The sequence below is a fragment of the Hipposideros armiger genome, unplaced genomic scaffold (genome assembly GCF_001890085.2).
Source record: "Hipposideros armiger isolate ML-2016 unplaced genomic scaffold, ASM189008v1 scaffold_152, whole genome shotgun sequence".
Classification (NCBI taxonomy): domain Eukaryota; kingdom Metazoa; phylum Chordata; class Mammalia; order Chiroptera; family Hipposideridae; genus Hipposideros; species Hipposideros armiger.
Genome location: NW_017731502.1, coordinates 2,420,151 through 2,442,263, shown reverse-complemented (window position 1 = coordinate 2,442,263; position 22,113 = coordinate 2,420,151). Strand labels below are relative to the sequence as shown.

Below are 22,113 nucleotides of genomic sequence, written 5' to 3'. Positions count from 1 at the left end.
CTTTGCTCATTCTCTTTCTAAATGTTTCTTCTTTCTAAATGTTGGAGTAAGAGACAGTTCAGTCCTGGATGTCTTTTTCTTCTACACTCCTGCGCTACACGACCTTAGCCAACACCATGCCTTTACTGAGTATCTCTAGCCCTAATTCTTCCCCTTACCTCCACCTCCATCTCCTTGTTTGATATCTCTACTTGGTTATTTCATAGGCCCAAAAGAAAACCATTGATTACTAATATGACCCACCGCCCAACCCCTGGCCAAGATTTCTACTGCCCTTCTCCAATTTCCCCATCTTACTGAGTAAGCGGTACCACCATTCACCCAGTTGCTAAAGCCAAATAGTTAGGATTCATTACTGATACTGAGTCTACCTTGTTCACCATATCCAAACCCTCTGCAAGTTCTGCCAAGCCTACTTCCAAAATACTCCCCCAACCCCTCCCATTTGTATGCTCACTGTTATTATCCTGATCCACTCCACCAAGACTCCTGGAACAGGCTGCTTCAGAAGCCTAGCTGCTCTCCCTGCTCCCCCTCTTGCCTCACCACTAGCCGCCGCCCTTCTTCACAGCATCTGGAGTGATCCTTTCAAAACATATAAACTAGACCCTATCAAATCAGATTAATCTCAATAAGTCAGTTGATCCTCAAATTGATCTATACATTTAATGTCATCTCAACCAAAATTCCAGCAGACTTTTTTTCTTTAGCAATTGACAAGTTGATTTTAAAGTTTATATGAAGAGGCAAAGAACTTAGAATGGCCAAAACAATTTTGAAGCCCATGGTATACACCTCTGGCCTCCAGCATCTTCCCTTTATGACACACAAGTAGTATCATTGTCTATGTGCCAAAGAAAAGGGTTAGAAAACACTGCATTAAAGAGAGAAGCATGCCTTTTAAGTCAATCACTTTATATTCTTACAAAAAGTGAAGAAAAATACTGTGTGTTGTTTTTTTAAGGAGGAAAAATAAAAGGACAATAGGTTAATTCCAAACATTGGAACCATCTTGGCTCTCTGAAAAAAATTCAATTTCAAAATATAATAAGCATTTGTGCTTATGTTTAACTTACAAAATTAAGAAACAAAAGAAGACATCAACTCTGAGAGTCTAATGTAAGGAAAAATATTTTTAATTAGCAAAATTTTCACCACTACAACTAGATAATGAGTCAAAGTCTCAAGTTAATAGGCTGGGGGACAAAAATCATGATGCTGCATTTTGTTTTATTCTTTAGACTGTCAGCAGGATAAATGATTGATACAAATAAAACCCAAATACTAAAAGATAACGAGATCATAGTAACAGGTTACAATATGTAGTCCTTCCTACAAGGAGAAACAAATTAGAAGACAAGCAACATCTCAGGGATACAAATTTCCTCTACCACTTGAGAAGCTTTCATTTGATTACAAAGTCTCTGATAACAGACAGAGAGGCGGGGTAGGAAGCTCCTGATGAGACTTGCCCGTCTTCTGCACAGCTAGGCCAGCTTCTGTACGCCCCACCCAGCTGCCCAACCAGAGGATGCACATTCTCTGCTACCCAGCACCAGCTACCCAAACCACAGGAACGCAATAGGAAATAAGAGTTCAGACCATAAAACTCCAGTCTTATGATCTGTTCAAGGAGAATTTCAAAACCACCTCATATTGCTGGATTTTAGGCAGCCGATACTGACCCTCCCTGTGACTAAGTTTCCACATAAAATTAAGTACTTGACTAAATGATCTAGTGCGTGAGAAAGAATTATCCTTCCCAAACTAATTTACCCCAAATTTTAATGTTCTGATACATATTTTTAAGTTATTTGTACTATTACCCACATTCCAATAACAAGTTATAAATGGCTAATAAAATGTGCTTACGAGGGCAATAGAAGCATACTAAAGCACACATTAATGAAATCTTAAAGGCGTCTACACTTCTGCAAAATTACCTAAAAAAATACCAGCCTCTGCATTTGAAGTCTATCACGCTTTAATGCTTGAATCTCTTCGAGATACAAGAATAATGTGCACTACTTATGTGGTAAAATCAACAGGAGTAAGCAAAATCAGCGATTTAATATGTACCCATGTTTCCAGAATGGGATTATTTGTGTGGGAGTAGAGAACAAAGATGTACAACTTAACACCACAGGTCCTTCTAACAAGGCAACCATAAAATCTACCATTTAAACCCAGACATTTTGGAGGGTAATACAGGGTGCTATTAATAATAATGACAAGAAACGGAACCCAGCCTATCTCAGGGAAACCAGAACATATGGTCACTCTATGTCTAACTGATATTTTTAACAACTCCATTAAAATGCTATTAACAAAGGTAGGCAGTAGTGCCTAATTAAAAAATTCTGATGTAACTAACTCATGTTGTAATGGGGAAAAACTTGGGCTGAGATTTATTGGCTTCAACTCTATTCACTGAATAACTTGAGATCAGTCACATCACCTTTGTAGGTCCCATTTGCTTACTGCGATATGGCATCAACTATATTTAATGACTTCTTTAGGTACCTTCTAACTTGAAAATGTTTGTATTTTATCCTAACGCGCCTTTTTCATAGGTTCTAAAAGTCTCCAGGGAGACCTCATAACATCTGTTCTGCTGATTTAAAAGCAAAGGTAGTAAGAAATGAGAAGGCAGGAAAAAAGCTCTGATTTTAACTTTCAAGGTAACTGTAAGAAATTATAAAGTTGATCAATTGATTAAAAATACAAAATTCCAACAGCATGATATGCAAATTACATATAATTTCTATTTCATTTACCAGAATAAAGCCAAAAGGATTCTGGTTCTTGTCTTTTTAAAAAAAAAACAAAAAAAAAAACGAGAGAGAGTTCTTAACTGGCTGCCCACATTTGGGGGTTTGAGAGTGCTGATCTAAAATAATTACTCATTTTATGCCTAACCTTTAGAAGGAACTGGTAGTTTCTTCAAGGTCTCATCCTTGCTCTTATCAAAGCATTCTAAAAAATATACTCTTGGCTACTCTTTTTTTAAAATGAAGAACTGAATTCTGAACCAGTCAAGATATATCTCAGTTTTATGATTCAAGCCAAATATATACAGAAGCACATGGGACAAGAATTCCAATATATAGTTTATAAGATGTCTGAAAGCTAGAAAGGGAAACGCACTTTAAAAAATTCAACCTGAAGCAATTATTACCATGTCATGCCAACCAAAACTCTCACCACTATGGTCATCATACCCAAACCTTGCGTGAAGATCAGACACAGCTACAAGCCACAACATGAAGGTATCATTTGATAAATGTGGACCCTGGGAGGAACTGCCAAATTGTACAATTACTTTAGATACACAGGTAATAATCCACTATGGAATTTTAAAACTCTCTCCTGATACATGAAATTAGAGGGCTCAAAGTAATTTTACAGAGGATCTTTAAATCATGGCAGTTTGCGAGGTATATTTGCCACCTAGGATTGACTGAATGCTGAAAAATCAAGAATTTATTACATAACAACAAAAACAGCTATGGTAAAGAAGCTCATCAGATTACCCAACAAAAAAGCATAATAAAAAAGCCAGGGCCGGCTGAGTGGCTCAGATGGTTAAGAGTCGGCTTAAGAGCGCGGGCTCTGAGCAACAGGGCCACCGGTTGATTCCCACATGGGCCAGTGAGCTGAGCTGTCGCTGAGCTGCCAACAGGTGGCAGGATGGCTCAGCTGGTGTAACAAGAAGACTGCCTGTTCGATGGTGGCTATGCCCACCCGCAACTAAGACTGAACTTGGCACCTTGAGCTGACCTGCCACCTGGATGGTTCAGTGGATAGAGCGTGCGCCCTTAACAACAAGGCTGCTGGTTCAACTCCCGCATGGGATGGTGGCTACGCCTACCCGCAACTAAGACTGAACACAGCACCTTGAGCTTAGAGGCCACGAGCTACCAACAGGCAACCATATGGTAACTGGCGCCCTCCACAACAAAGATTAAAGAACAACAACTTGGCTGGTCCCCCTCCCCAATTCCCCAACACTGTCACCCTCCCCCAATTCCCCAATAAAATCTTTAAAAGAAAAAACCAGAAAAGTGCCAACATGAACTGCCTGAGAGTAAAAGAAAACCTTATCATTCAACAGCGAGTAACCTTTGGCAATGAGCACTGGAGAAAAGATAAAACCATTTGTACTTTCACATTGTTCTTGGAGGGTTACTATTCCAATTACTTTTGCCAAGTACACAGTCACTGATAAAAACATGCTAACGGGAGACGATGAGGCATATTGCAAATTGCTTCTTATGATGAAATGTAAAGTCTGGGCCACATCCTCTGAGGTAAAATAATTCTATAAAGCAAAAATATTAGCACATGAGAGCAAAACTGATTTTAAAAAATTAAAACCACAGAGAGGAAAACAGAATTCTTCCCTTATGCTACATTTATGGATTAAATTTTAACGTGTACAAGATAAATGCATTTTATAGAATGCATTAAAATGGGGTTATTAATTAATTTATATGACTAAATGCAACACCTAATATTAAGTGAAAGGAAAAAAATATTTAATAACTAAACTTACTACAACCCAGAAATAATATTTTACCACTTACAAAAATAACATTTTGATGACTGGTTTTCCAACATTCAACATTCTTTAAATACTTTCACATCAACATCCCTCTTTATTTTGATGCTGCAATACACTTTTTTAAAAAATAAACTTTTTATATTTGAATAGTTTTATATTTACAGAAAAGTTGCAAAGGCTGTACAGCAAGTTCCCATATGCCCCACACCCAGTTTCTTTTATTAGCATCCTACATTAGTTACAACCAATGAAGCAACATTAATACATTACTATTAACTAAATCCCATACTTTATTTGTATTTCTTTACTCATCACCTAATGTTCTTTTTCTGTCCCAGGATACCACCCAGGATTACCACATTACATTTGTCTCTTTAGGCTTCTTAGACTATGCCAGTTTCTCAGACTTTCCTTGTTTTTGATGACCTTGACAGTTTTGAGGTGCTGGGCAGGTATTTTGTAGAATGGCCCTCACTGGAGTTTGTCTGACGTTTTTCTCACAATTTGACTAGGTTTTTGAATTTGGGAGAGGAAGACCACAGAGGTAGTGTCATTCCCATCACAGCACATCAAGAGTAACCGCCAACAACGTAACAAGGCTGTTGATGTTGACCTTCATCTCTTGGCTGAGGTAGGAGCTGTTAGGTTTTTGTTTTCTCTTCTTTTTCCTTCATTTCCCTTCCCTTTCCCTTTCTTTATTCTCTCCTTTACCCTTTTCTCCTCTCCTCTCTGTCTCTCTCACTTTTTCTAGTACTTCCTTGCTTCCTGCCCCAGCCCTGCAATCAGCCATTTCTCCAAGAAGCACTGCTTCCTTTTTTTGGAGAATGTTGTTAGAAACCAAAATCAGTGCACCAGGTGCGCTGTTGCCACTCTGAGGCCCTTGCTTTTTGGGCCTGGCAGCTGAAAGAACAAGGAGATACATGGTTACATACTAGATATACTAGCTAACTTATACACACAGATCTATCAATATTTCTATATGTATCCATCTGAATTTATATTAAGCTAAAAACATCAGTTCATCTTAAGGTCTCCAATTCTAATCCTGTAACACATGGATAGTTTCAGCCTTACTTGTCTATAATCTCCCACTCCAATAGTGAGAAACCTCACTCCCATTTGCCATCCATTTTAAGATAAGAACACATAACTAACATGACAGAAAAAAGTTATGCTACGATACACATGGGTAGGAATAGAGAAAAGTCATCTGAAATAAGTCAGTGAGAAAAAACTTCAGCAAATACATATTTAGAGAAATATTTAAGGTCCACACATCAGTACAAATCAAACAGTACAGATAAGTACACTTCACAATACTACTTTCTAGTTCTTAAGCATGAAGACGAAATCCTATGTTTAAAGAAAAATTGAAAATAATTACCTCATCTTGCTGTATCCACCAATTCTGATTAGGTCTACCCAATCCTACCCAAGTCCTGTATCGAAAGGCTTGCCTGAAACCAAACTTCAAAATCTCAACACACATCTTCACTTAGTTGTTCTGGCTGTAAGAGGGCTTTACTTTGTTGATAAAAGTAGTGTTTCCCCTTCCCTTTAATAAGCTGTAAATTCAGGATGGTCTTATCAACAGGCTGACGGTGCAAGTACTCCATATTCCTTAGATAAATGTCACAATGGCACTCTTTCTCTTAAGTTTTCCCACCATTCCCCAATTTATTCAGAACTTAGGAAAAGCTAAAATTTAACTACTTAAATTTTCCAACAAGTGGTAATCTAATCTAGATTTCTTCACGCTTTTGTTTTTTGTTCTCTTATTCTTAAGAACTCTTGGGGCCAGCCGAGTGGCTCAGTTGGTTAAGAGCTCGCTCAAGAATGCGAGCTCTGAGCAACAGGGCCACCGGTTCGATTCCCACATGGGCCAGTGCCACTGCGCCCAAGCTGAGCTGCCAACAGGTGGTAGGATGGCTCAGCTGGTGAGAGCACATGCTCCTAAAAACAAGACTGCCTGTTCGATGCTGGGCTATGCCCACCCACAACTAAGACTGAACTCGGCACCTTGAGTTGAGCTGCCGCCCAGATGGCTCAGTGGATAGAGCATGCGCTCTTAACAACAAGGCTGCTGGTTCGACTCCCGCATGGGATGGTGGCTACGCCCACCCGCAGCTAAGATTGTAACACAGTACCTTGAACTTAGAGATGGCGACTGGCGCCCTCCACAACAAAGATTAAAGAACAACAACTTGGCTGGTCCCCTTCCCCAATTCCCCAACACTGTTCCCCTCCCCCAATTCCCCAATTAAAAAAAAAAAAAGAAAGAAAAGAATTCTTAAGAGAGCACTTCCAAAAATGACTAAAAGTGAAGAAAAGTTGTACCAAAATATATCAAATACACAACCTTTATGGCAAAGTGCCTGGTGTCCTGCATCTGTGTCCTACACAAGCTGCTGCCACTAACGTAGCATCACAGAAGAGGTAATTGTTTATGCCAGCAACTGCTGAAAGTTAAAATGTATTCAGTCACACCTTATTGGACTCAGGTTCCTTTAGGACTACCAACACTTGGCATCTACAAGAAGGTTCATGGTTACCAAACGGTGAAGTTAGCTGGTTTTTGTGAGTTCTGAAATTACAGTTTCCACTTCATGAGCCCATGTTGTCTAACATACCACAGCAAAAATACCCATGTTGGGTTGGTCCTGAGCAGACTGACTGAAATAAATAAAAGTCATATTCACCACCCCATGCAGACCCCTGACTACCATTTTTTTTGGTCAATAAATCAAAAGCGTAGATCTTTCCTTTAGAAAATCTCCTAGTATAAACAAACTCCTTTGATTATGGACAACAAGTCCTTTCAATACATTTTTTTAATTTTAATAATGTCAAACCTACAAAAAATGACTTTTATACCATTCCCCCAGATTTTCCAATTGTTATCTATTGCCACATTTGTTTTATCACTGTGTGTGTATATGTATGTGTGTGTGTGTGTGTGTATACACTCACCATGCTATTTTTTTAACCATTCTACGTTGCAGCCATCATGCCCCTTTAACCCTTCACTGTGCATTTCTTAAGAACAAACACATTCATTCACTTACATGACCACGACAAAATTATCAAAATCAAGAAACTGAATATTGATGTTATCTAATCTATAGATCTTATTCAAACTTTTCTAGTTATACCAAAAAACAGTATCTCTTTTTAACTTCTTTTGTCTAAAACTAAAGTGCACAAATATTTTTTAAAATAATGACCTAAAGGTTCTTTCAGAGAAAAGCATGACTATTATTCATCTCTGCATGGAGATAAAGCTTCCTCTCTAAGGTCATAATCAAAAGCATCTTTTAACTTAGCACACAATAAAAATGAAGTTTTTCTGCTTGCCAAAACTCAGGGAACAAAAGCTCTCTCTTCTGGATTAAGAAGAACAATAAGTTAATTTACAGAAATTTGGATAAGTCTTGAACTCCTGGAAATCATCTAGCAAGAAATGGTATAAAAATCTAAAATTCTCATCAATTTGTTTATCATCTGTTTTCAGGTTGCCAAGCAAGAAATCAATATAAAATTCATAATTCCTATTCTAAAAAACGTACTTACTTAAGAATTAATTTAGCAACAAAACAGTTTCATCCTAATAATAAATTGGAATTGGATATACCTATTGGATCTTAAAATAAGATTATCCTTAGTTGTCAGTCTGCCATATTATGTAAGTTTGAATACTGCTCTAACACAAAGAAAACCAACATCTTTCTTCCACAATATAATAGTAATAGCTGTATTACAGCATGGCTGCAGGAATTTAAAAACTAAAAAAAGACAATTCACAATATATCTATACTCACATTATACCTAAAACAGCATGACTTTTCTTTTAAAAAGAGAACGAAGGCATAAAAAATGACAAAATAGTTTGACCCTTCTGTTTAAAAAAATGTTCATCTATCTATCCATCCATATTTCTATCCTTAGAAGGGTGTACATATGAAAATGTTAACACAATGTTATTTCTGGCTGGTATAATTATGAAATTGTATTTTGTTTTGGTTACCAAAATTTTCTGTTTTTCACAATAAACATGTATAACATCTAAATTTAAAAGTACTTTAAAAAACTTAGGGCTCTAGAATGAAACCAACAAAACTATCATAAAAAGAAAAAATGATAAAAGTTTTATAAAAAAACAAAAGGTATAAAGACAGAAATACTTCACTATACAAGGAATACATATAATTTTAGAAGGTTGATTCATGATCTGCAATGGACGAGTGGTTAAAAAAAACAGATACTTTACCAACCATTACACTGGTCAAAAGTAACAGGATTATAGAATTTTAGAGTTGAAAAAGATCTCAACAAAGTCACTAAGTGTAGTGCCCCATTTCCCTACGGTCAGCTGCCTAAATATTATGGAAAATAAATGTTGGACCAGATAAAGACCACTTATCGCTGATATACTGGTTCTACCAAAAGCATTTGGTTGTGATGGGTCCCCTTTCACTTTGAATTCTCTTGCTGATTTCTACGGTGTTAATTACCCTAATCAATTGGGTATCTCTTGACTATTTAGGTTTTAGAATCACTAAATAACACAGGCACTAACCAATGGATCGCTATACTTTGTGAAAGCCTACTGCCAGGTTACCACCAACTAGTATTATACTTTATGAGTTTTTAACTGGGAGATAAAATTATGTCTGAAGTGAGTCAGGGACCTTTTCATATTCAGATACTGCATTTCAAAAAATCTAAAACAACAATGATGGCCACATGAACAATTATTTTATGTCACTAAGAGAGAAAAAAATTGAGGTCAATTTAACTATAATACTTCCTTTTTCCTAAGAATTTTTACAATCCAGAAAGTTCTTTTAAACGTATATAGACACAGGTTTTTATCTTACATCTCTGTTGTACATATATAAAAAAAGAACTGAGATAAATTGATTAAAGTATTCCTTAAATGTCTTCATATTCAGGGCCCAACTGAAATTGAGAAAACACAGACAGGCAACTGGTTTGGAATAGGTGCCGTGGGAAATGTAACAGGGAGTAAATTAGAAGACTGTGCTCAGTAGTAAGCACCCAGCTGAGCCCAAATTCTTTAGCAAAGTTCAGGATAGAAATAGGAAAAAAAAGATAAATTGTGGGATTTACGCTATGATATAGCTTAAGAATTAGAATGAAGGAATTGAGGGCTGTAAAAGCATTTCTGAAATGTTCAGCCATAGAATCACAAGTTTGGCAGCAGTACTGAAGAAAATTTAATTGATTTGGTCTATATAAAAGTAGATTAATAATCATATATTTATCAAAGACTCTCACATCCATATCATTTCATCTTCCGAACAGATCTATTTCATATGCTTTTTATAGATATGAAAACAGACTTCAAAAGACTGAATCCTAAATCATCCAGCAGACACTGACCCAAAACCATTCAGCTGTGAGCCTACTACTTTTCCCACTACACCATAGCTGCTTCCCACTGCATACTTACTCCCCGCAGTATACTACTGTATGATTTGCAGTGGTCTGTCCTGATTCAAACCAAATACTAGTTAAGGTTCACTTCATTCCCACTCTAGTTTAGCCTAGTTTCTAGGTCTTATATACTCATAGGGAAGAGACTACACCTTTAAACTCAAAAATCTTAGACAAAATGACAGGAAAATGAAAGGGGGCGTATAAAAAAGAACAAAAATTAAAAATTTAAAGATTAACATATTTAATATTTACAATATGTCCAACATGTATTCATACTTGAGATATGAGTACTAATAGACACTGCCCACTTTCTCAAGGCAAGCCAGGCAAATCCTTATATGTGGTCTCTAAAGCTAAGCTTCCAAAGTGTACAAGCAAACTTAGTGAATTTTTCCTTGTTAAAATTGCAACTAGAAGCAACCCAAATGTCCATCAACTAATAAATGAATAAAATATATGTCCATACAATGGAATATTATTCCACATAAAAAGTAATATAGTACTGAAACATGATACAACATTGACGAACCTTGAAAACATTATGCTAAGTGAAAGAAGCCAGTTACAAAAGACCACATACTATATGATTCTGTTTATGTGAAATGTCCAGAATAAGCAAATCTATAGAGACAGAAAATAGACTAGTGGTTGCCAGGGGCTGGCTGAGCTGGGACAAAATGAAGAGTGACGGTTAACAGGTATAATAAAAATGTTCTAAAATTGTGGTGATGGTTGTACAACTCTGTGAACATACTAAAAACCATTGAATTGTACACTTAAATGACTGAACTAAATTATGTATCTAAATTATGACTCAATAAAGCTGTTAAAAATCGGCAACAGGAGGCAGTTATACTGGTCATGAGTGTATGGGTGTGGGTGTGGGTGTGTGTGTATGGACATATACACACATGCATAACTAATTAAAATGTGAAATAAAATATAAAAGCTTAAATTTTTAAAATTTTAATGTTTTAATAATCCTCTCACAGTTCAGTGATGCCAATAGTCTGTCTGAGGCCAAGACCTCCTACAAACTCGTCCTATTTCCCATTCTCTTACCACCAGATAGATACACGGGCTGCCATGTTTTTCCCCTTTCACGTTCCTCCATTCCCATTCCAAGTTCATAAAAATGTCCCATTTCACCCTGGTATTCTAAAACATTCAGGCATCCTGTGACTGTGGTTGAAAACCAGGGAAATTCTTATTTCCCTGGACTCTAGTGTTCCTCCATTTTTACCATGTATTCCTATAAGACTTGTGTTTAAAAATAAACACTACCCACTGAACTTGCAAAAATGGTCTTATCTAGAATAACTATGCAGTAGTACCACACTCGGAGAAAACTCAGGCTACCATGTGTTTTTTCCCTTCCCCAACTTGAGATACAATGTTTTTGACCTTGAAAACATTAGGAGTCAGGTGAGAAGATTTTTCCTTCCTAATACTTGATTCTGAATAACTTGAAACTGGAACGCTAGGAAAGCAGAGGGTCTCTGGGTATGCTCCTTCTTCTTAATTTGATGATCCAGATTAGACATAACCTATCATTCTATAGCACTGTTAACAATTTTTAAATATTGGACAAATATCAAAGATTATGTAAGGAGAGCTTTACCACAGCTTTAGGTATATAAGTACAACACTGGGGGAAAGGTATTGGGTTGTCGGGAAAGTCATGACATATTTTTCTATGTTTTTCAATACAAAAATGTGTCATGACTTTCCTGACGACCCAAGAGATATCCAACAGAAATTGAAGAGTTTGGTCAATTATCATACAGAAATATAAGAGAACACTGCATTCATACACACACACACACACACACACACACACACACACACGTTATAAAGACGAGGTAGAAACATGGGTAGTATTTATAATATAAAGTGAAACGCCAACATAAAATGGTATATATCAAATCAATCACGAGTATATCAAAAAACTACATCCTCTAATAATACATCTTTTTAAAATGTCTTTTAAAAAATCATTCGGAAAATGATTCACCTCCAAATCTCTCACTTTTAAAATTTCCCCATCGATTCTACTTGCTCAATTACATTTTTCTTTTTTTTGTTTTACTCTCCCATGCACTACTGTCTTTCTGGTCATCACTCTTTTCTAGCACAGTTGTTTTTGTTTCATTCACTCATTATGTTGACAAAAATTTCATTGCCTATCATGCTCTCTTTTCCAACTCCAGGAGAAATATCTACTTAAAGGCTACAGAGTAGAAAACGAAGCCACCCTGTGATTGCTGCACATGCTCTCCCACATCCTGCCTTGCTATCACTGTGAAAGTTACAAAGCAGCAAAAGGAGACCGTAACGGAGGAAGACTGAGGAACTGCACTGTGCCCCAAAGTTATTTTCTAAATCTTAGTGTGCGCAGGAAAGAAATTTAAAATAGTCAGTTACTGTGAGTTTCTTACCTAATGCATGAGCCTGATTCTGGTGAAGAAAGAGCTTCTTCTTGACTCTCAGCACAACTAGAAGAATCATCAGGTCTATCAGGCTCCAATTTCCCCGGAATGCCCTGCTTTGATTGAGGGAAGTGGTTGGTTACTGAGGGCATAGCTGAGAATTTCATTTGATTATCTTCTTGTCCTAGAAAGGAAAAAAAAAAAAAAAAAAAAAAAAAGAAAAAAAAAAAACATGTAAAATCTACAACCTCTATACGTTTATTATTTCCACAACATTTAATATTGCTATCTGTACTTAATAAAACACAAGTTTATGTAACACTGATTGGCAGAGAATCAGAATCAACACTACAATGGTGTCATCTAATTATACTGTATTTCCACATTAATTAATTTAAAAAACAAAATTTCCTTTAAAACCAGGAGTGGGGAGAATTTTGTAATTCTAATGAGGCTTCTATTTACAGAATTACTAAAGAATTCCTGTATATTCACAGATCAGAGAACACTGATAAACATAAGAAGTAGAACAAAAAAGGATTAAAGATTCAATTAATAAAAGAACCGCAATATTTGTCACTGACTACTATATGGCAGTGAATCTATCTGGACATTTTAATAAACCTGTAACATAGAATCAAATATTCACTATGAAAAAGGAAAACTAATCAGACACAACCAATGTTTCTCTTTGATCCAATACATGTCACATTTCTATGCATCCCTTGTCATATTTTCAATTGTGAGAGCTCTCTTATTGCAGGTAAAGATAAAGGCCCAAGAAAGCTGGATAGATGCAAGCACAAGGTTTCCAAGAACATGACATGCAGGTATGACCAAATATCTGCAAATACGAGTGCAAAAAATAATACCCATGAAGGATTCCTCAGTGCCCAGGACTCTCCTTCACAATTGGTTTCAGGGCTCGCCTAGGATTTCAGTTGTGCTCTTTTTGATTCACAAACAGTACTATTCTTAACATGCAAGCCATGAATGCTAATAGTATAGAGCCCCTTTTCATGAGTTTCACACATCACTCATCCAGGGTGCTTACAGAGGCAAGTGACCATTAACAAAGGACACTAAAAAGAATTGTCAAGATTGTGTTATAAAGAGAAAATTTATGGAAAAATAAGACAAATTCTTCAAAAAAAGCTTTCGAAGTCCATATAGCCAGGATTTTTCCAGCAATAATTATAAGTATTTATTATACTGGAGAACAGCATATACCACAAGAGTACAATTTCTAAAAATAAGCTCCTGATGTTATCTGGCTTTCCATAAGGGTAATCTTTACCAAAACAAAACTGTACCCTCTAGTGTTTATCTGGGGAAAGGAAAAAAGATTTATCCAAGACGACTACGCAGGATCTCTTCTCACAGAGAGACACCCAGGATCACGTTAAGAGAATCAATTACCCTGTCAACTCAGTAAACTCAGGCAGCTCTAGCCCTCAGCTGACCGGGAGAGTGCAGTCCTGGGCAAACTAGACAACAGGGCTGTTTCACCTTAAAACCCGATTTACAATCTTCTCTCACTTCTTCCCCTTACATACGCTTCTACCAGATAAATTTCCTCTTGGGAACAAATATCATTCAACAATTTGTGGGCACTGAAAGTCAGTTATCCTTCATATCTGTCCATAGATCTCAAAGGAAGATCTCATTCAAATAGAACCCCAAAACTTGAGGCTTCGACATCAAACCTCCCCAAAGACATGCGACAAAATCGATGAAGACTTTACCTGAGAGAATATGCATCTTGTTCAGCATTTCAATGAGCAAGTTTATTCTAATGAGCAAAAATTACACAGTACATACATTTGTATACCATACAAGGCCAACTTTTTAGTCTGTGCCAGTCTGGCTTCCTGTCTCTCACACTGCCCACCTTTCCCAGACATGCACATTTATGCACAGCAATCTAGCAGCAGCACTCATCTGTGAACCCCAAAGAGAGCAATATTTATGTGTGTATATACATAATACATAACCCCTGAGTAGAAGCAATCCATCATTTTCAAGAGAGATTCAACCAATAAACAAAAATATTCTCCTAACCCAAGATATTAAGCCAGATTTTCTCAGGAGCTAAATTACTTTCTAGGACTATCCTCATTACATGAACAAATTCAAGTTGATCCCAAAGACCATGAGGTATATACACTAAGGAATACGATAGCACCTGAAAGGATAAAATGCTTAGGAATAAATCTAACCAATGAGGTAAAAGACTTGTATGCTGAAAAATACAAAACATTGTTGAAAGAAATTAAAGAAGACATATATAAATGAAAGACATCCTTTGTTCATGATTGGAAGACTTAATATTGTTAAGATGTCAAAACTAACCAAAGCAATCTATAAATTCAATGCAATCCCAATGGCACTTTTTGCAGAAAAAGAAAAATCCATCCTAAAATTCACATGGCATCTCAAGGGATGCAAATAGCAAAAAAATCTTGAAAAAGGAAGAATAAAGTTGGAGGACTCATTCTTCCCGACTTCAAAATTTATTACAAAGCTACAATAATTAAAACAATATAGTACTGGCATAATGACAGACATATAGACTAACAGAATAGAACACAGAGTACAGAAATAAACCCCCCAATATGTGATCAACTGATTTTCAACAAGGATGTCGAGAGCATTCAATGGGGAAAGGACAGTGTTTTTAACAAAGGATGCTCAGAAAACTGGATTATTTACATCCAAAAGAATGAAGTTGGACCCTTACCTTACACCATATATAAAAATTAACTCCAAATGGATCAAATACCTAGATATAAGAGCTAAAACTACAATACTCTTAGGAAAAAACATAAAGAAAAATCTTCATGACACTGATTTGGCAACAACTTCATTGATATAACACCAAAATCAAAGGCAACAAAAGAAAAAATTGATAAATTGGATTTCATCAAATTTAAGCACTTATGTGCATCAAAAGATCCTATCAAGAAAGCAAAAAAAAAACTACTGAGAAAATGCTTTCAAACGTTTGCAAATCATATATATAATAAGGCATTAATACCCAGAATATATAAAGAACTCCTAAAACTCAAGAACAACAAAAAAACCCGACTGAAAAAATGGATAAAGGATTTTAACTTTTCTCCAAAGAAGACAAACAAAAGGCCAGTAACCATAAGAAAAGATGCTCAACATCACCAGGCATTAGGAAAAGGCAAAAATCAAAACCAAAATGAGATATCACTTCATACCTACTACAATGGCTATAAAAAAACAAGTGTTGGCAAGGATATAGAGAATTTGGAATTCTCAAGCATTGCTGGTAGCAATGTCAAATGGTGCAATGCAGCCACTATGGAAAATAGTTTGGTGGTTTTTCTAAATGTACATATAGGCTTACCAAATGAAGCAGAAATTCCACTCCTAGTTATATATACAAAAAAAAAAAAAGGAAACTAGTGACTTGAACAGATATTTGAAAACCAATGTTTATAGCAGCACTATTCACAATAGCCAAAAGGTGAAGATAACTCATTACAGATGAATGGATAAACAAAATATGGTCTATACATACAAAAGAATATTATTGAGCCATAAAAAGTAATGAAGTTTTGACACATGCTACAACTTGAGGACCTTGAAAATATCATTTGTAATGAAATAAGCTAACACAGAAGGACAAATATTACATGGTTTCACCTACACGAGGTACCTAGAATAAGCAAATTCAGACACAGAAAGTAGAATAGAGATTATGAGGGGCTAGGGGGACAGGGAAAGAGGGTTATTATTTAATGGATACAGAGTTTTCACTGGAGATGATGAAAAAGTTTTGGGTGTAGATGGTGTTGATGGTTATACAACATGGTGAATCTATTTAACACCACTGAATTGTACATTTATGAAAAGTTAAAATAATGAATCTTATGTTATTTATATTTCACCACAATAAGGAAAAAAACAAGGAATTTTCTTGTGCGCTTTCCTCCATTATTATTGTTTTGTTTACTGGTCTAAAGCCCAGGCAACAGAACTATAATATTAATCTCAAATTTTAAAATGGGTCAAAATTAAGGAAGGTGCCATGTATTGGCATACCAAGTACATTAGCTTTAGATTTTTAGCAGAACATTCTGTCCAAAATAAATACGTGACCTATAACAAAAATAATTTATTCTCTTTGTAGGATAGCTAAGAATCTGCGGCAATAAATCCTACACCTAGAAAACATCCTCCAAGCTTACACAGCTAAGAAACGTCTGATTTATCATTAACTGAAAGGAAGACAGATTTTAGAAACTGTGTCTTCAGGACATTCTCCCAATCATTTTTCCCAGTTATAAACCTAGTTTCCATTCAGCAACTGCTCTATGTCTAAAAATACTTTTTACCATTTCAAATACCTAATAAGTCCAAAGTAAATTTCATTGGTTTAATTTTCTTTTTAATTAAAAGTGAAATTCAACGTTATTTCTGTTTTTAATTAAAATCTCTTACCCATGCATACAGATAATGGCTTTTCTGTAGTTTCGTCTTCTTTTTGTACTTTTTCTTTTGACATTCCAACAGTTTTACTGTACCCTTTTTTGGCCTTATCCACCAGACGCTGAAATTCATTCTGATACCTTTTACCTGAAATTCAAGAGATCTTCTCAGTAAAGCAAGGACTATAAAAGTTGTAAGTCTATAACAGACAAACTTAGTATCAAGAAGTGTACATGCTTGCTCATGAATCACACCTTGGGAATTACTGGAAATAAATTTAAAAACTGGCAAGCACAAGGGGCTAGGAGGTTGTGGAAGCCTTTTCTTTTTATCTTCTCTTCCCCAGAGACAAACATGGAAACATGACATTCCTAGTTTGCTACTGTAGGTTTCTTCCCAAACCCCATACTCTAGGAAGGCTTTCAATAGGGCATGAAAAATTCTGCTTTCTTCAATATATCCAAGACACCATTCTAACTTCCAAGACATAAAAGAGTACTAAGATGAAGAATGTTAATTAAATACATAAAAGCAGAAGCCTCTAGGAAAGTTCGGCTATAAAAACAAAGGCTATCTACTTCAATTCTCCCTTTTCCTTCACATTTGAACCCCTTTAACAATCTAAGGCCTTACCTCTACCACCAGTTCACCTCATCTTAGGATGTTAAAATCACACCAATCTGAATTTACTACTACTTCCACACCTCTGAAAATAATTTAAGCCTGACCTCTATGTCATCATTAGTCATGTATGTTAATTTACTCAACGAAGAGTAGCCAGTCATCATTAGAGCATGACTTGAGGACATCTATTTGAGATTCTAAACCATGGTCAAATAGCTGAGGTTGCACTCTCTTATCTAGCAACCTGAAACACTGAAGCCATGGTTCAAAATGATGTCACGAATTCTGTAAAAATACATTTGAGAATCATATTGCAAATGCTTAAAACAGTTTTGAGACTATTTTCATATAGTAACCCACATATTTCCTATAGCATCATACTAAGAATAAGTAGGTGTAGGGAAAAATCGAGTGAAAACTATGCACTCTCTAGGGCAACCCTTTCAGGACTCCAGTCATCTGCTGCCTGTGGGCTGTGCTACAGCTCTGTAAATTGTAGATAACTGATTACAGTGGAAAATAACTGTTGTTGAGACATGCAAAATCCTGGCTGGTGAAGTTTCAATCGACTCCCCTCCCCCACTGTGGAAGAAGCCAGTTTTGCCTCCATTTGCACATTCACTTCAATATTCCTGATCAACAAATATGACTGTTCTTTGGACATTAGGGAGACACTGCTCCTAATTTCGAAATATTTATGTGTATGGTATGTGTACGAAACTCCCAATGAAACTAACGTGTTGGGTTGTAAAATGTCTGGTAAATTTTACATACAAGACTGGTTAAAATTTCAGCAAAAGAAATATAACCTGACCATAAAGATTACTGGAAAAAGCTCTTTAGAAACAGGTGCAATCCTATCAAATATACAAAGTAGGTGATTTCTTTCAGGTCCTATTTAACACCATGCACTTGAGCATAATTACTTGTCACTTCTTCAGCTCCCCAGAGTCAGCGAGCTAATACCATTGTAGCTTCTGTTAGACAAGGGTAACACAGAGCCATGGGGTTTCCGTAATTCAGTTAGACCTGGTCTAGGCAATTTTCCAAGTAAGGCCATGTCATTGTGTAGCCATGGATTGTGGATTTAAGAATTACACAAGAAACCTGCTAAAGTGATCCCATTAACAGTTAAGGAAGCTTAGTGACTTTATCATCTGAAGTAATAAAATCCCAGGCTTAAGAGGCTTTCTTTTTCAAATCTAATGACTCCTACACCTAGGCTGCAAACCAAATAGTAAATGGCAGCCAATGCTCTGGCTTTGGCCCAAGAAGCCCAATTATTCCTGCTCAAAAAATGAACAACTTCTTAAGATATGTAAATGTCAACTTACTAGGTTGTACACCTGAAACTAATACAATATTGTGTCAACTATACTTTAATTAAAAAAGGAAAAAAAGAACAATGCCAAGAGATTATGACCAATAAACCTGTTCCTGCTCATATCTTCACCTCTTTAGGAGTTCTGTCATTTGGAAAAAAATAAAATAAAATAAAATAAAATAAAATCTCAGTTCTGCTGGTTAGATGCCCCGAATTTACCTCTTAAAATTTAAGTTTGCAGTGGCTCAGGTAGTTGCGGAAGTTGCTGAATAAGCCCATGTTCAACCAACTCATATTCTTTACGATTTTTAAGACTTGAATTTTATTTCTTTGTTTGGTATTTCCTGAGGGGGTGGGTGTACCAGGTCCTTGTTATTCTAGTTTGGCCAAAAGGAGAGGTCCTCTAAGTTTTCATTTGTAATATGATATATACCAATAGATATAATACACATAAACAAAACCTCTTTTGTGTGCTTGATAGTTTAAGAGTGCAAAAAGGTGTTTTTTTTAAAGATTTTTTTATTGGGGAATTGGGGGAGGGGAACAGTGTTGGGGAATTGGGGAAGGGACACAGCCAAGTTGTCCTTCAGTCTTAGTTGTGGAGGACGCAGCTAGCTCAGCTCCAAGTCTAGTTGCACCGCTTAGCTCAAGGTGCTGAGTTCAATTAGTTACGGGTGGGCATAGCCACCATCCCATGTGGGAGTCGAACCAGCAGCCTTGTTGTTAAGAGTGCATGCTCTATCCACTGAGCCATCCAGGTGGCAGCTCAGCTCAAAGAGCCGAGCTCAGTCTTAGTTGCGGGCAGGTGTAGCCCACCATCAAACAGGCAGCCTTGTTTTTAGGAGCACGTGCTCTCACCAGCTGAGCCATCCTGCCACCTGTTGGCAGCTCAGCTCAGGCGCAGCTCAGGTGCAGCTCACTGGCCCATGTGGGAATCGAACTGGAGACCCTAGCGACCCTGTTGCTCAGAACTTGCGCTCTTGAGCAAGCTCTTAACCAGCTGAGCCACTTGACCGGCCCAAGAGTGTAAAGAGGGTTTTAAAGGACTGAGAACTGTTGCTGTAAATGCTGGAGGGCCCCAGGCCTTAGGTTAGGCTGTTCCCTACAGCACTCTTCTTCCAGATACTCTCATCTCAGTACACACACACTAAACATTACTTGTTAGCACAACACGTCTGTTTGGTTAGATCAACTCACCCATTCATGCCTACTTCCCTTTTCCACACTTGGGTATCTACTAGAGACCAAAACTCAACACAAACAAAATAGGAATTTTGATTCCCTGTCCCCAGCCACAATCCTCCCCTGGTTTCATCTCAGTAAACTGCACCATTATTTCCCTAGTTGCTTAAACCAAAAGTGCAGGAGTCATTCTTGATTCCTCATTCTTGATTCCATCCCCCATATAAATTCACCAGCACATTATAAATTCACGGGCTCTACTTCAAATGTCTACATTGCTATCACTCTAGACCAGGCCACAGCTCTGGCCTAATTTACGACAGTAGCCTCACTTCATTCAGGTCTCTTCTCACATATCACCTCTCCTTTTTCAAAAGGACTTTCCTGACCACCAAATCTAAACAGCAGCTCCATTACTCTATCCCTGCCTTACATTTCTGCAGAGTACATGTCACTCACTAGCTACGTAACACCTACACAACTTACTCATTGGCTTATTGTCTGATTATTCCCGTTAGAATGTAAGCCCCATGTGGGCAGGGACTTGGTCGGTTTAATGGTATATTCCCAACACCTAGAATACTGTCTGGAATGCAGCAATTGGTGATCAATAAATATCTCTTGAATGATGAACCTCCAGAATGGTTTACTTACAATTTTTTCTGCCTTACAATTTATTGTCTATTCAACAAATATCATGATCTTTTTAAATGTATGTAAATCACATTACTTATCTTTTTAAACCCTCCAATGACTTCCCACTGCACTGAGAATAAAACCCAAAATAAAACCTTACAAAGTCTTACATGATCTGGGCCTCCCACCCCTTATACCATTCGCCCCCATCACTCTCACTACTCTAGCCATACTTACTTCCTTTGTTTCTATTTTAGGGCGTCTGCCCTTGGTGTTTTGTCTAGAATACTCTTCCTCCAGCTCTGTGAACGGCTTCCTCTTTATTTTTTTTAATTTTACTCATGATTCATTTCAAATGTCCACTTCTCAAGAAAAGCCTTTTCCTGACTACCTTATCTAATGTCCCCCATAATTTCTATCAAATTACTGTTTTATTTCTTTATAGCATTTACCACCTAAAACTGTGTTATCATCTGCTGATTTATGTTATTTATCTGTCTGCTACTAGAATGAAAGTTCCCTGAGAAATCTATGTATCTTATTCACTGCTATATACCCAATACACAATAAATATTTATTGAATTAACGAATGACGAAACAAAAGAACAAAGGAATAAATTAACTATTCTAAAATGTCTTGCCTGCTTAACAAGATTAAGCTGGTACACCCAGGAAAAGTTTCAGGAGATAACCAGAGTGCTCACTGAAGTTGTTGTTTTTTTTTCTGGCAGAGTACAAAACTATATTTCACCAGGGTAAAGAGCATGAAGATTCCAAAAATATGTTTGTCATGGAGGTTATGCAAATAGAGTAACTTTCCATCAGGCTAAGATTCTGCCTCTTACTGGAACAATTAACAGTCTTACGATGACTTATCAAAAACATCTGATATCTGAACTCCACAGGTAACCCAATAAACTCATATGATTCAACATCTGTATTAAATACACTTTCTACAGAAAGTTCAAGTTTACTGATTTCACTGTTTCTTTCCTTTACTTTACTTTCCTTTACAAGGAGGAACTTGTGATTATAAGTCCATCCAAAAGATTGCTTAAAAAAAAAAAATTATCATCACAAAACTACCTAAGTAGCCCATTCATGAAATTAAGCTTTTTCAAAGCACTAAAATCTGAAACTAAATCATACGCCTCAATAAAGAAGGTCCCAACATACAAGTTACCCACTCAGATTCAAAGTATGGTACAGTGGAAAGGGCTTAGAATTGAGCACTTGGTAAACCTGGGTTTAATTTCCAGCTCTGCTTTTTACTAGCTATATGGGCAATTTATCTAACATTTCTTTTTTGTTGTTGTTTTTTGTTTTTTGGTTTTTGGGTTTTTTTGTTTGTTTGTTTGTTTTTAGCTGAGCCATCCTGCTACCTGTTGGCAGCTCAGCGGCTGCTCAGCTCGGGCTGGACTCGAACCGCTGTT

The 22,113-nt window shown here is 36.7% G+C and overlaps 1 protein-coding gene across 1 annotated transcript in view; it reads right to left on the bottom strand.

The window, feature by feature from the left end:
• The window catches only part of RAD18 (RAD18 E3 ubiquitin protein ligase), a 116,055-nt gene that overhangs the window by 31,348 nt on the left and 62,594 nt on the right, over positions 1-22,113 (bottom strand). Inside the window, exons 9-10 of the mRNA XM_019651031.1 lie at positions 16,927-17,061; positions 12,463-12,637 (exon numbers count right to left, since the gene is read on the bottom strand). Coding sequence (XP_019506576.1) covers positions 12,463-12,637; positions 16,927-17,061 — 310 coding nt within the window. The remainder of the gene's footprint in view (positions 1-12,462; positions 12,638-16,926; positions 17,062-22,113) is intronic.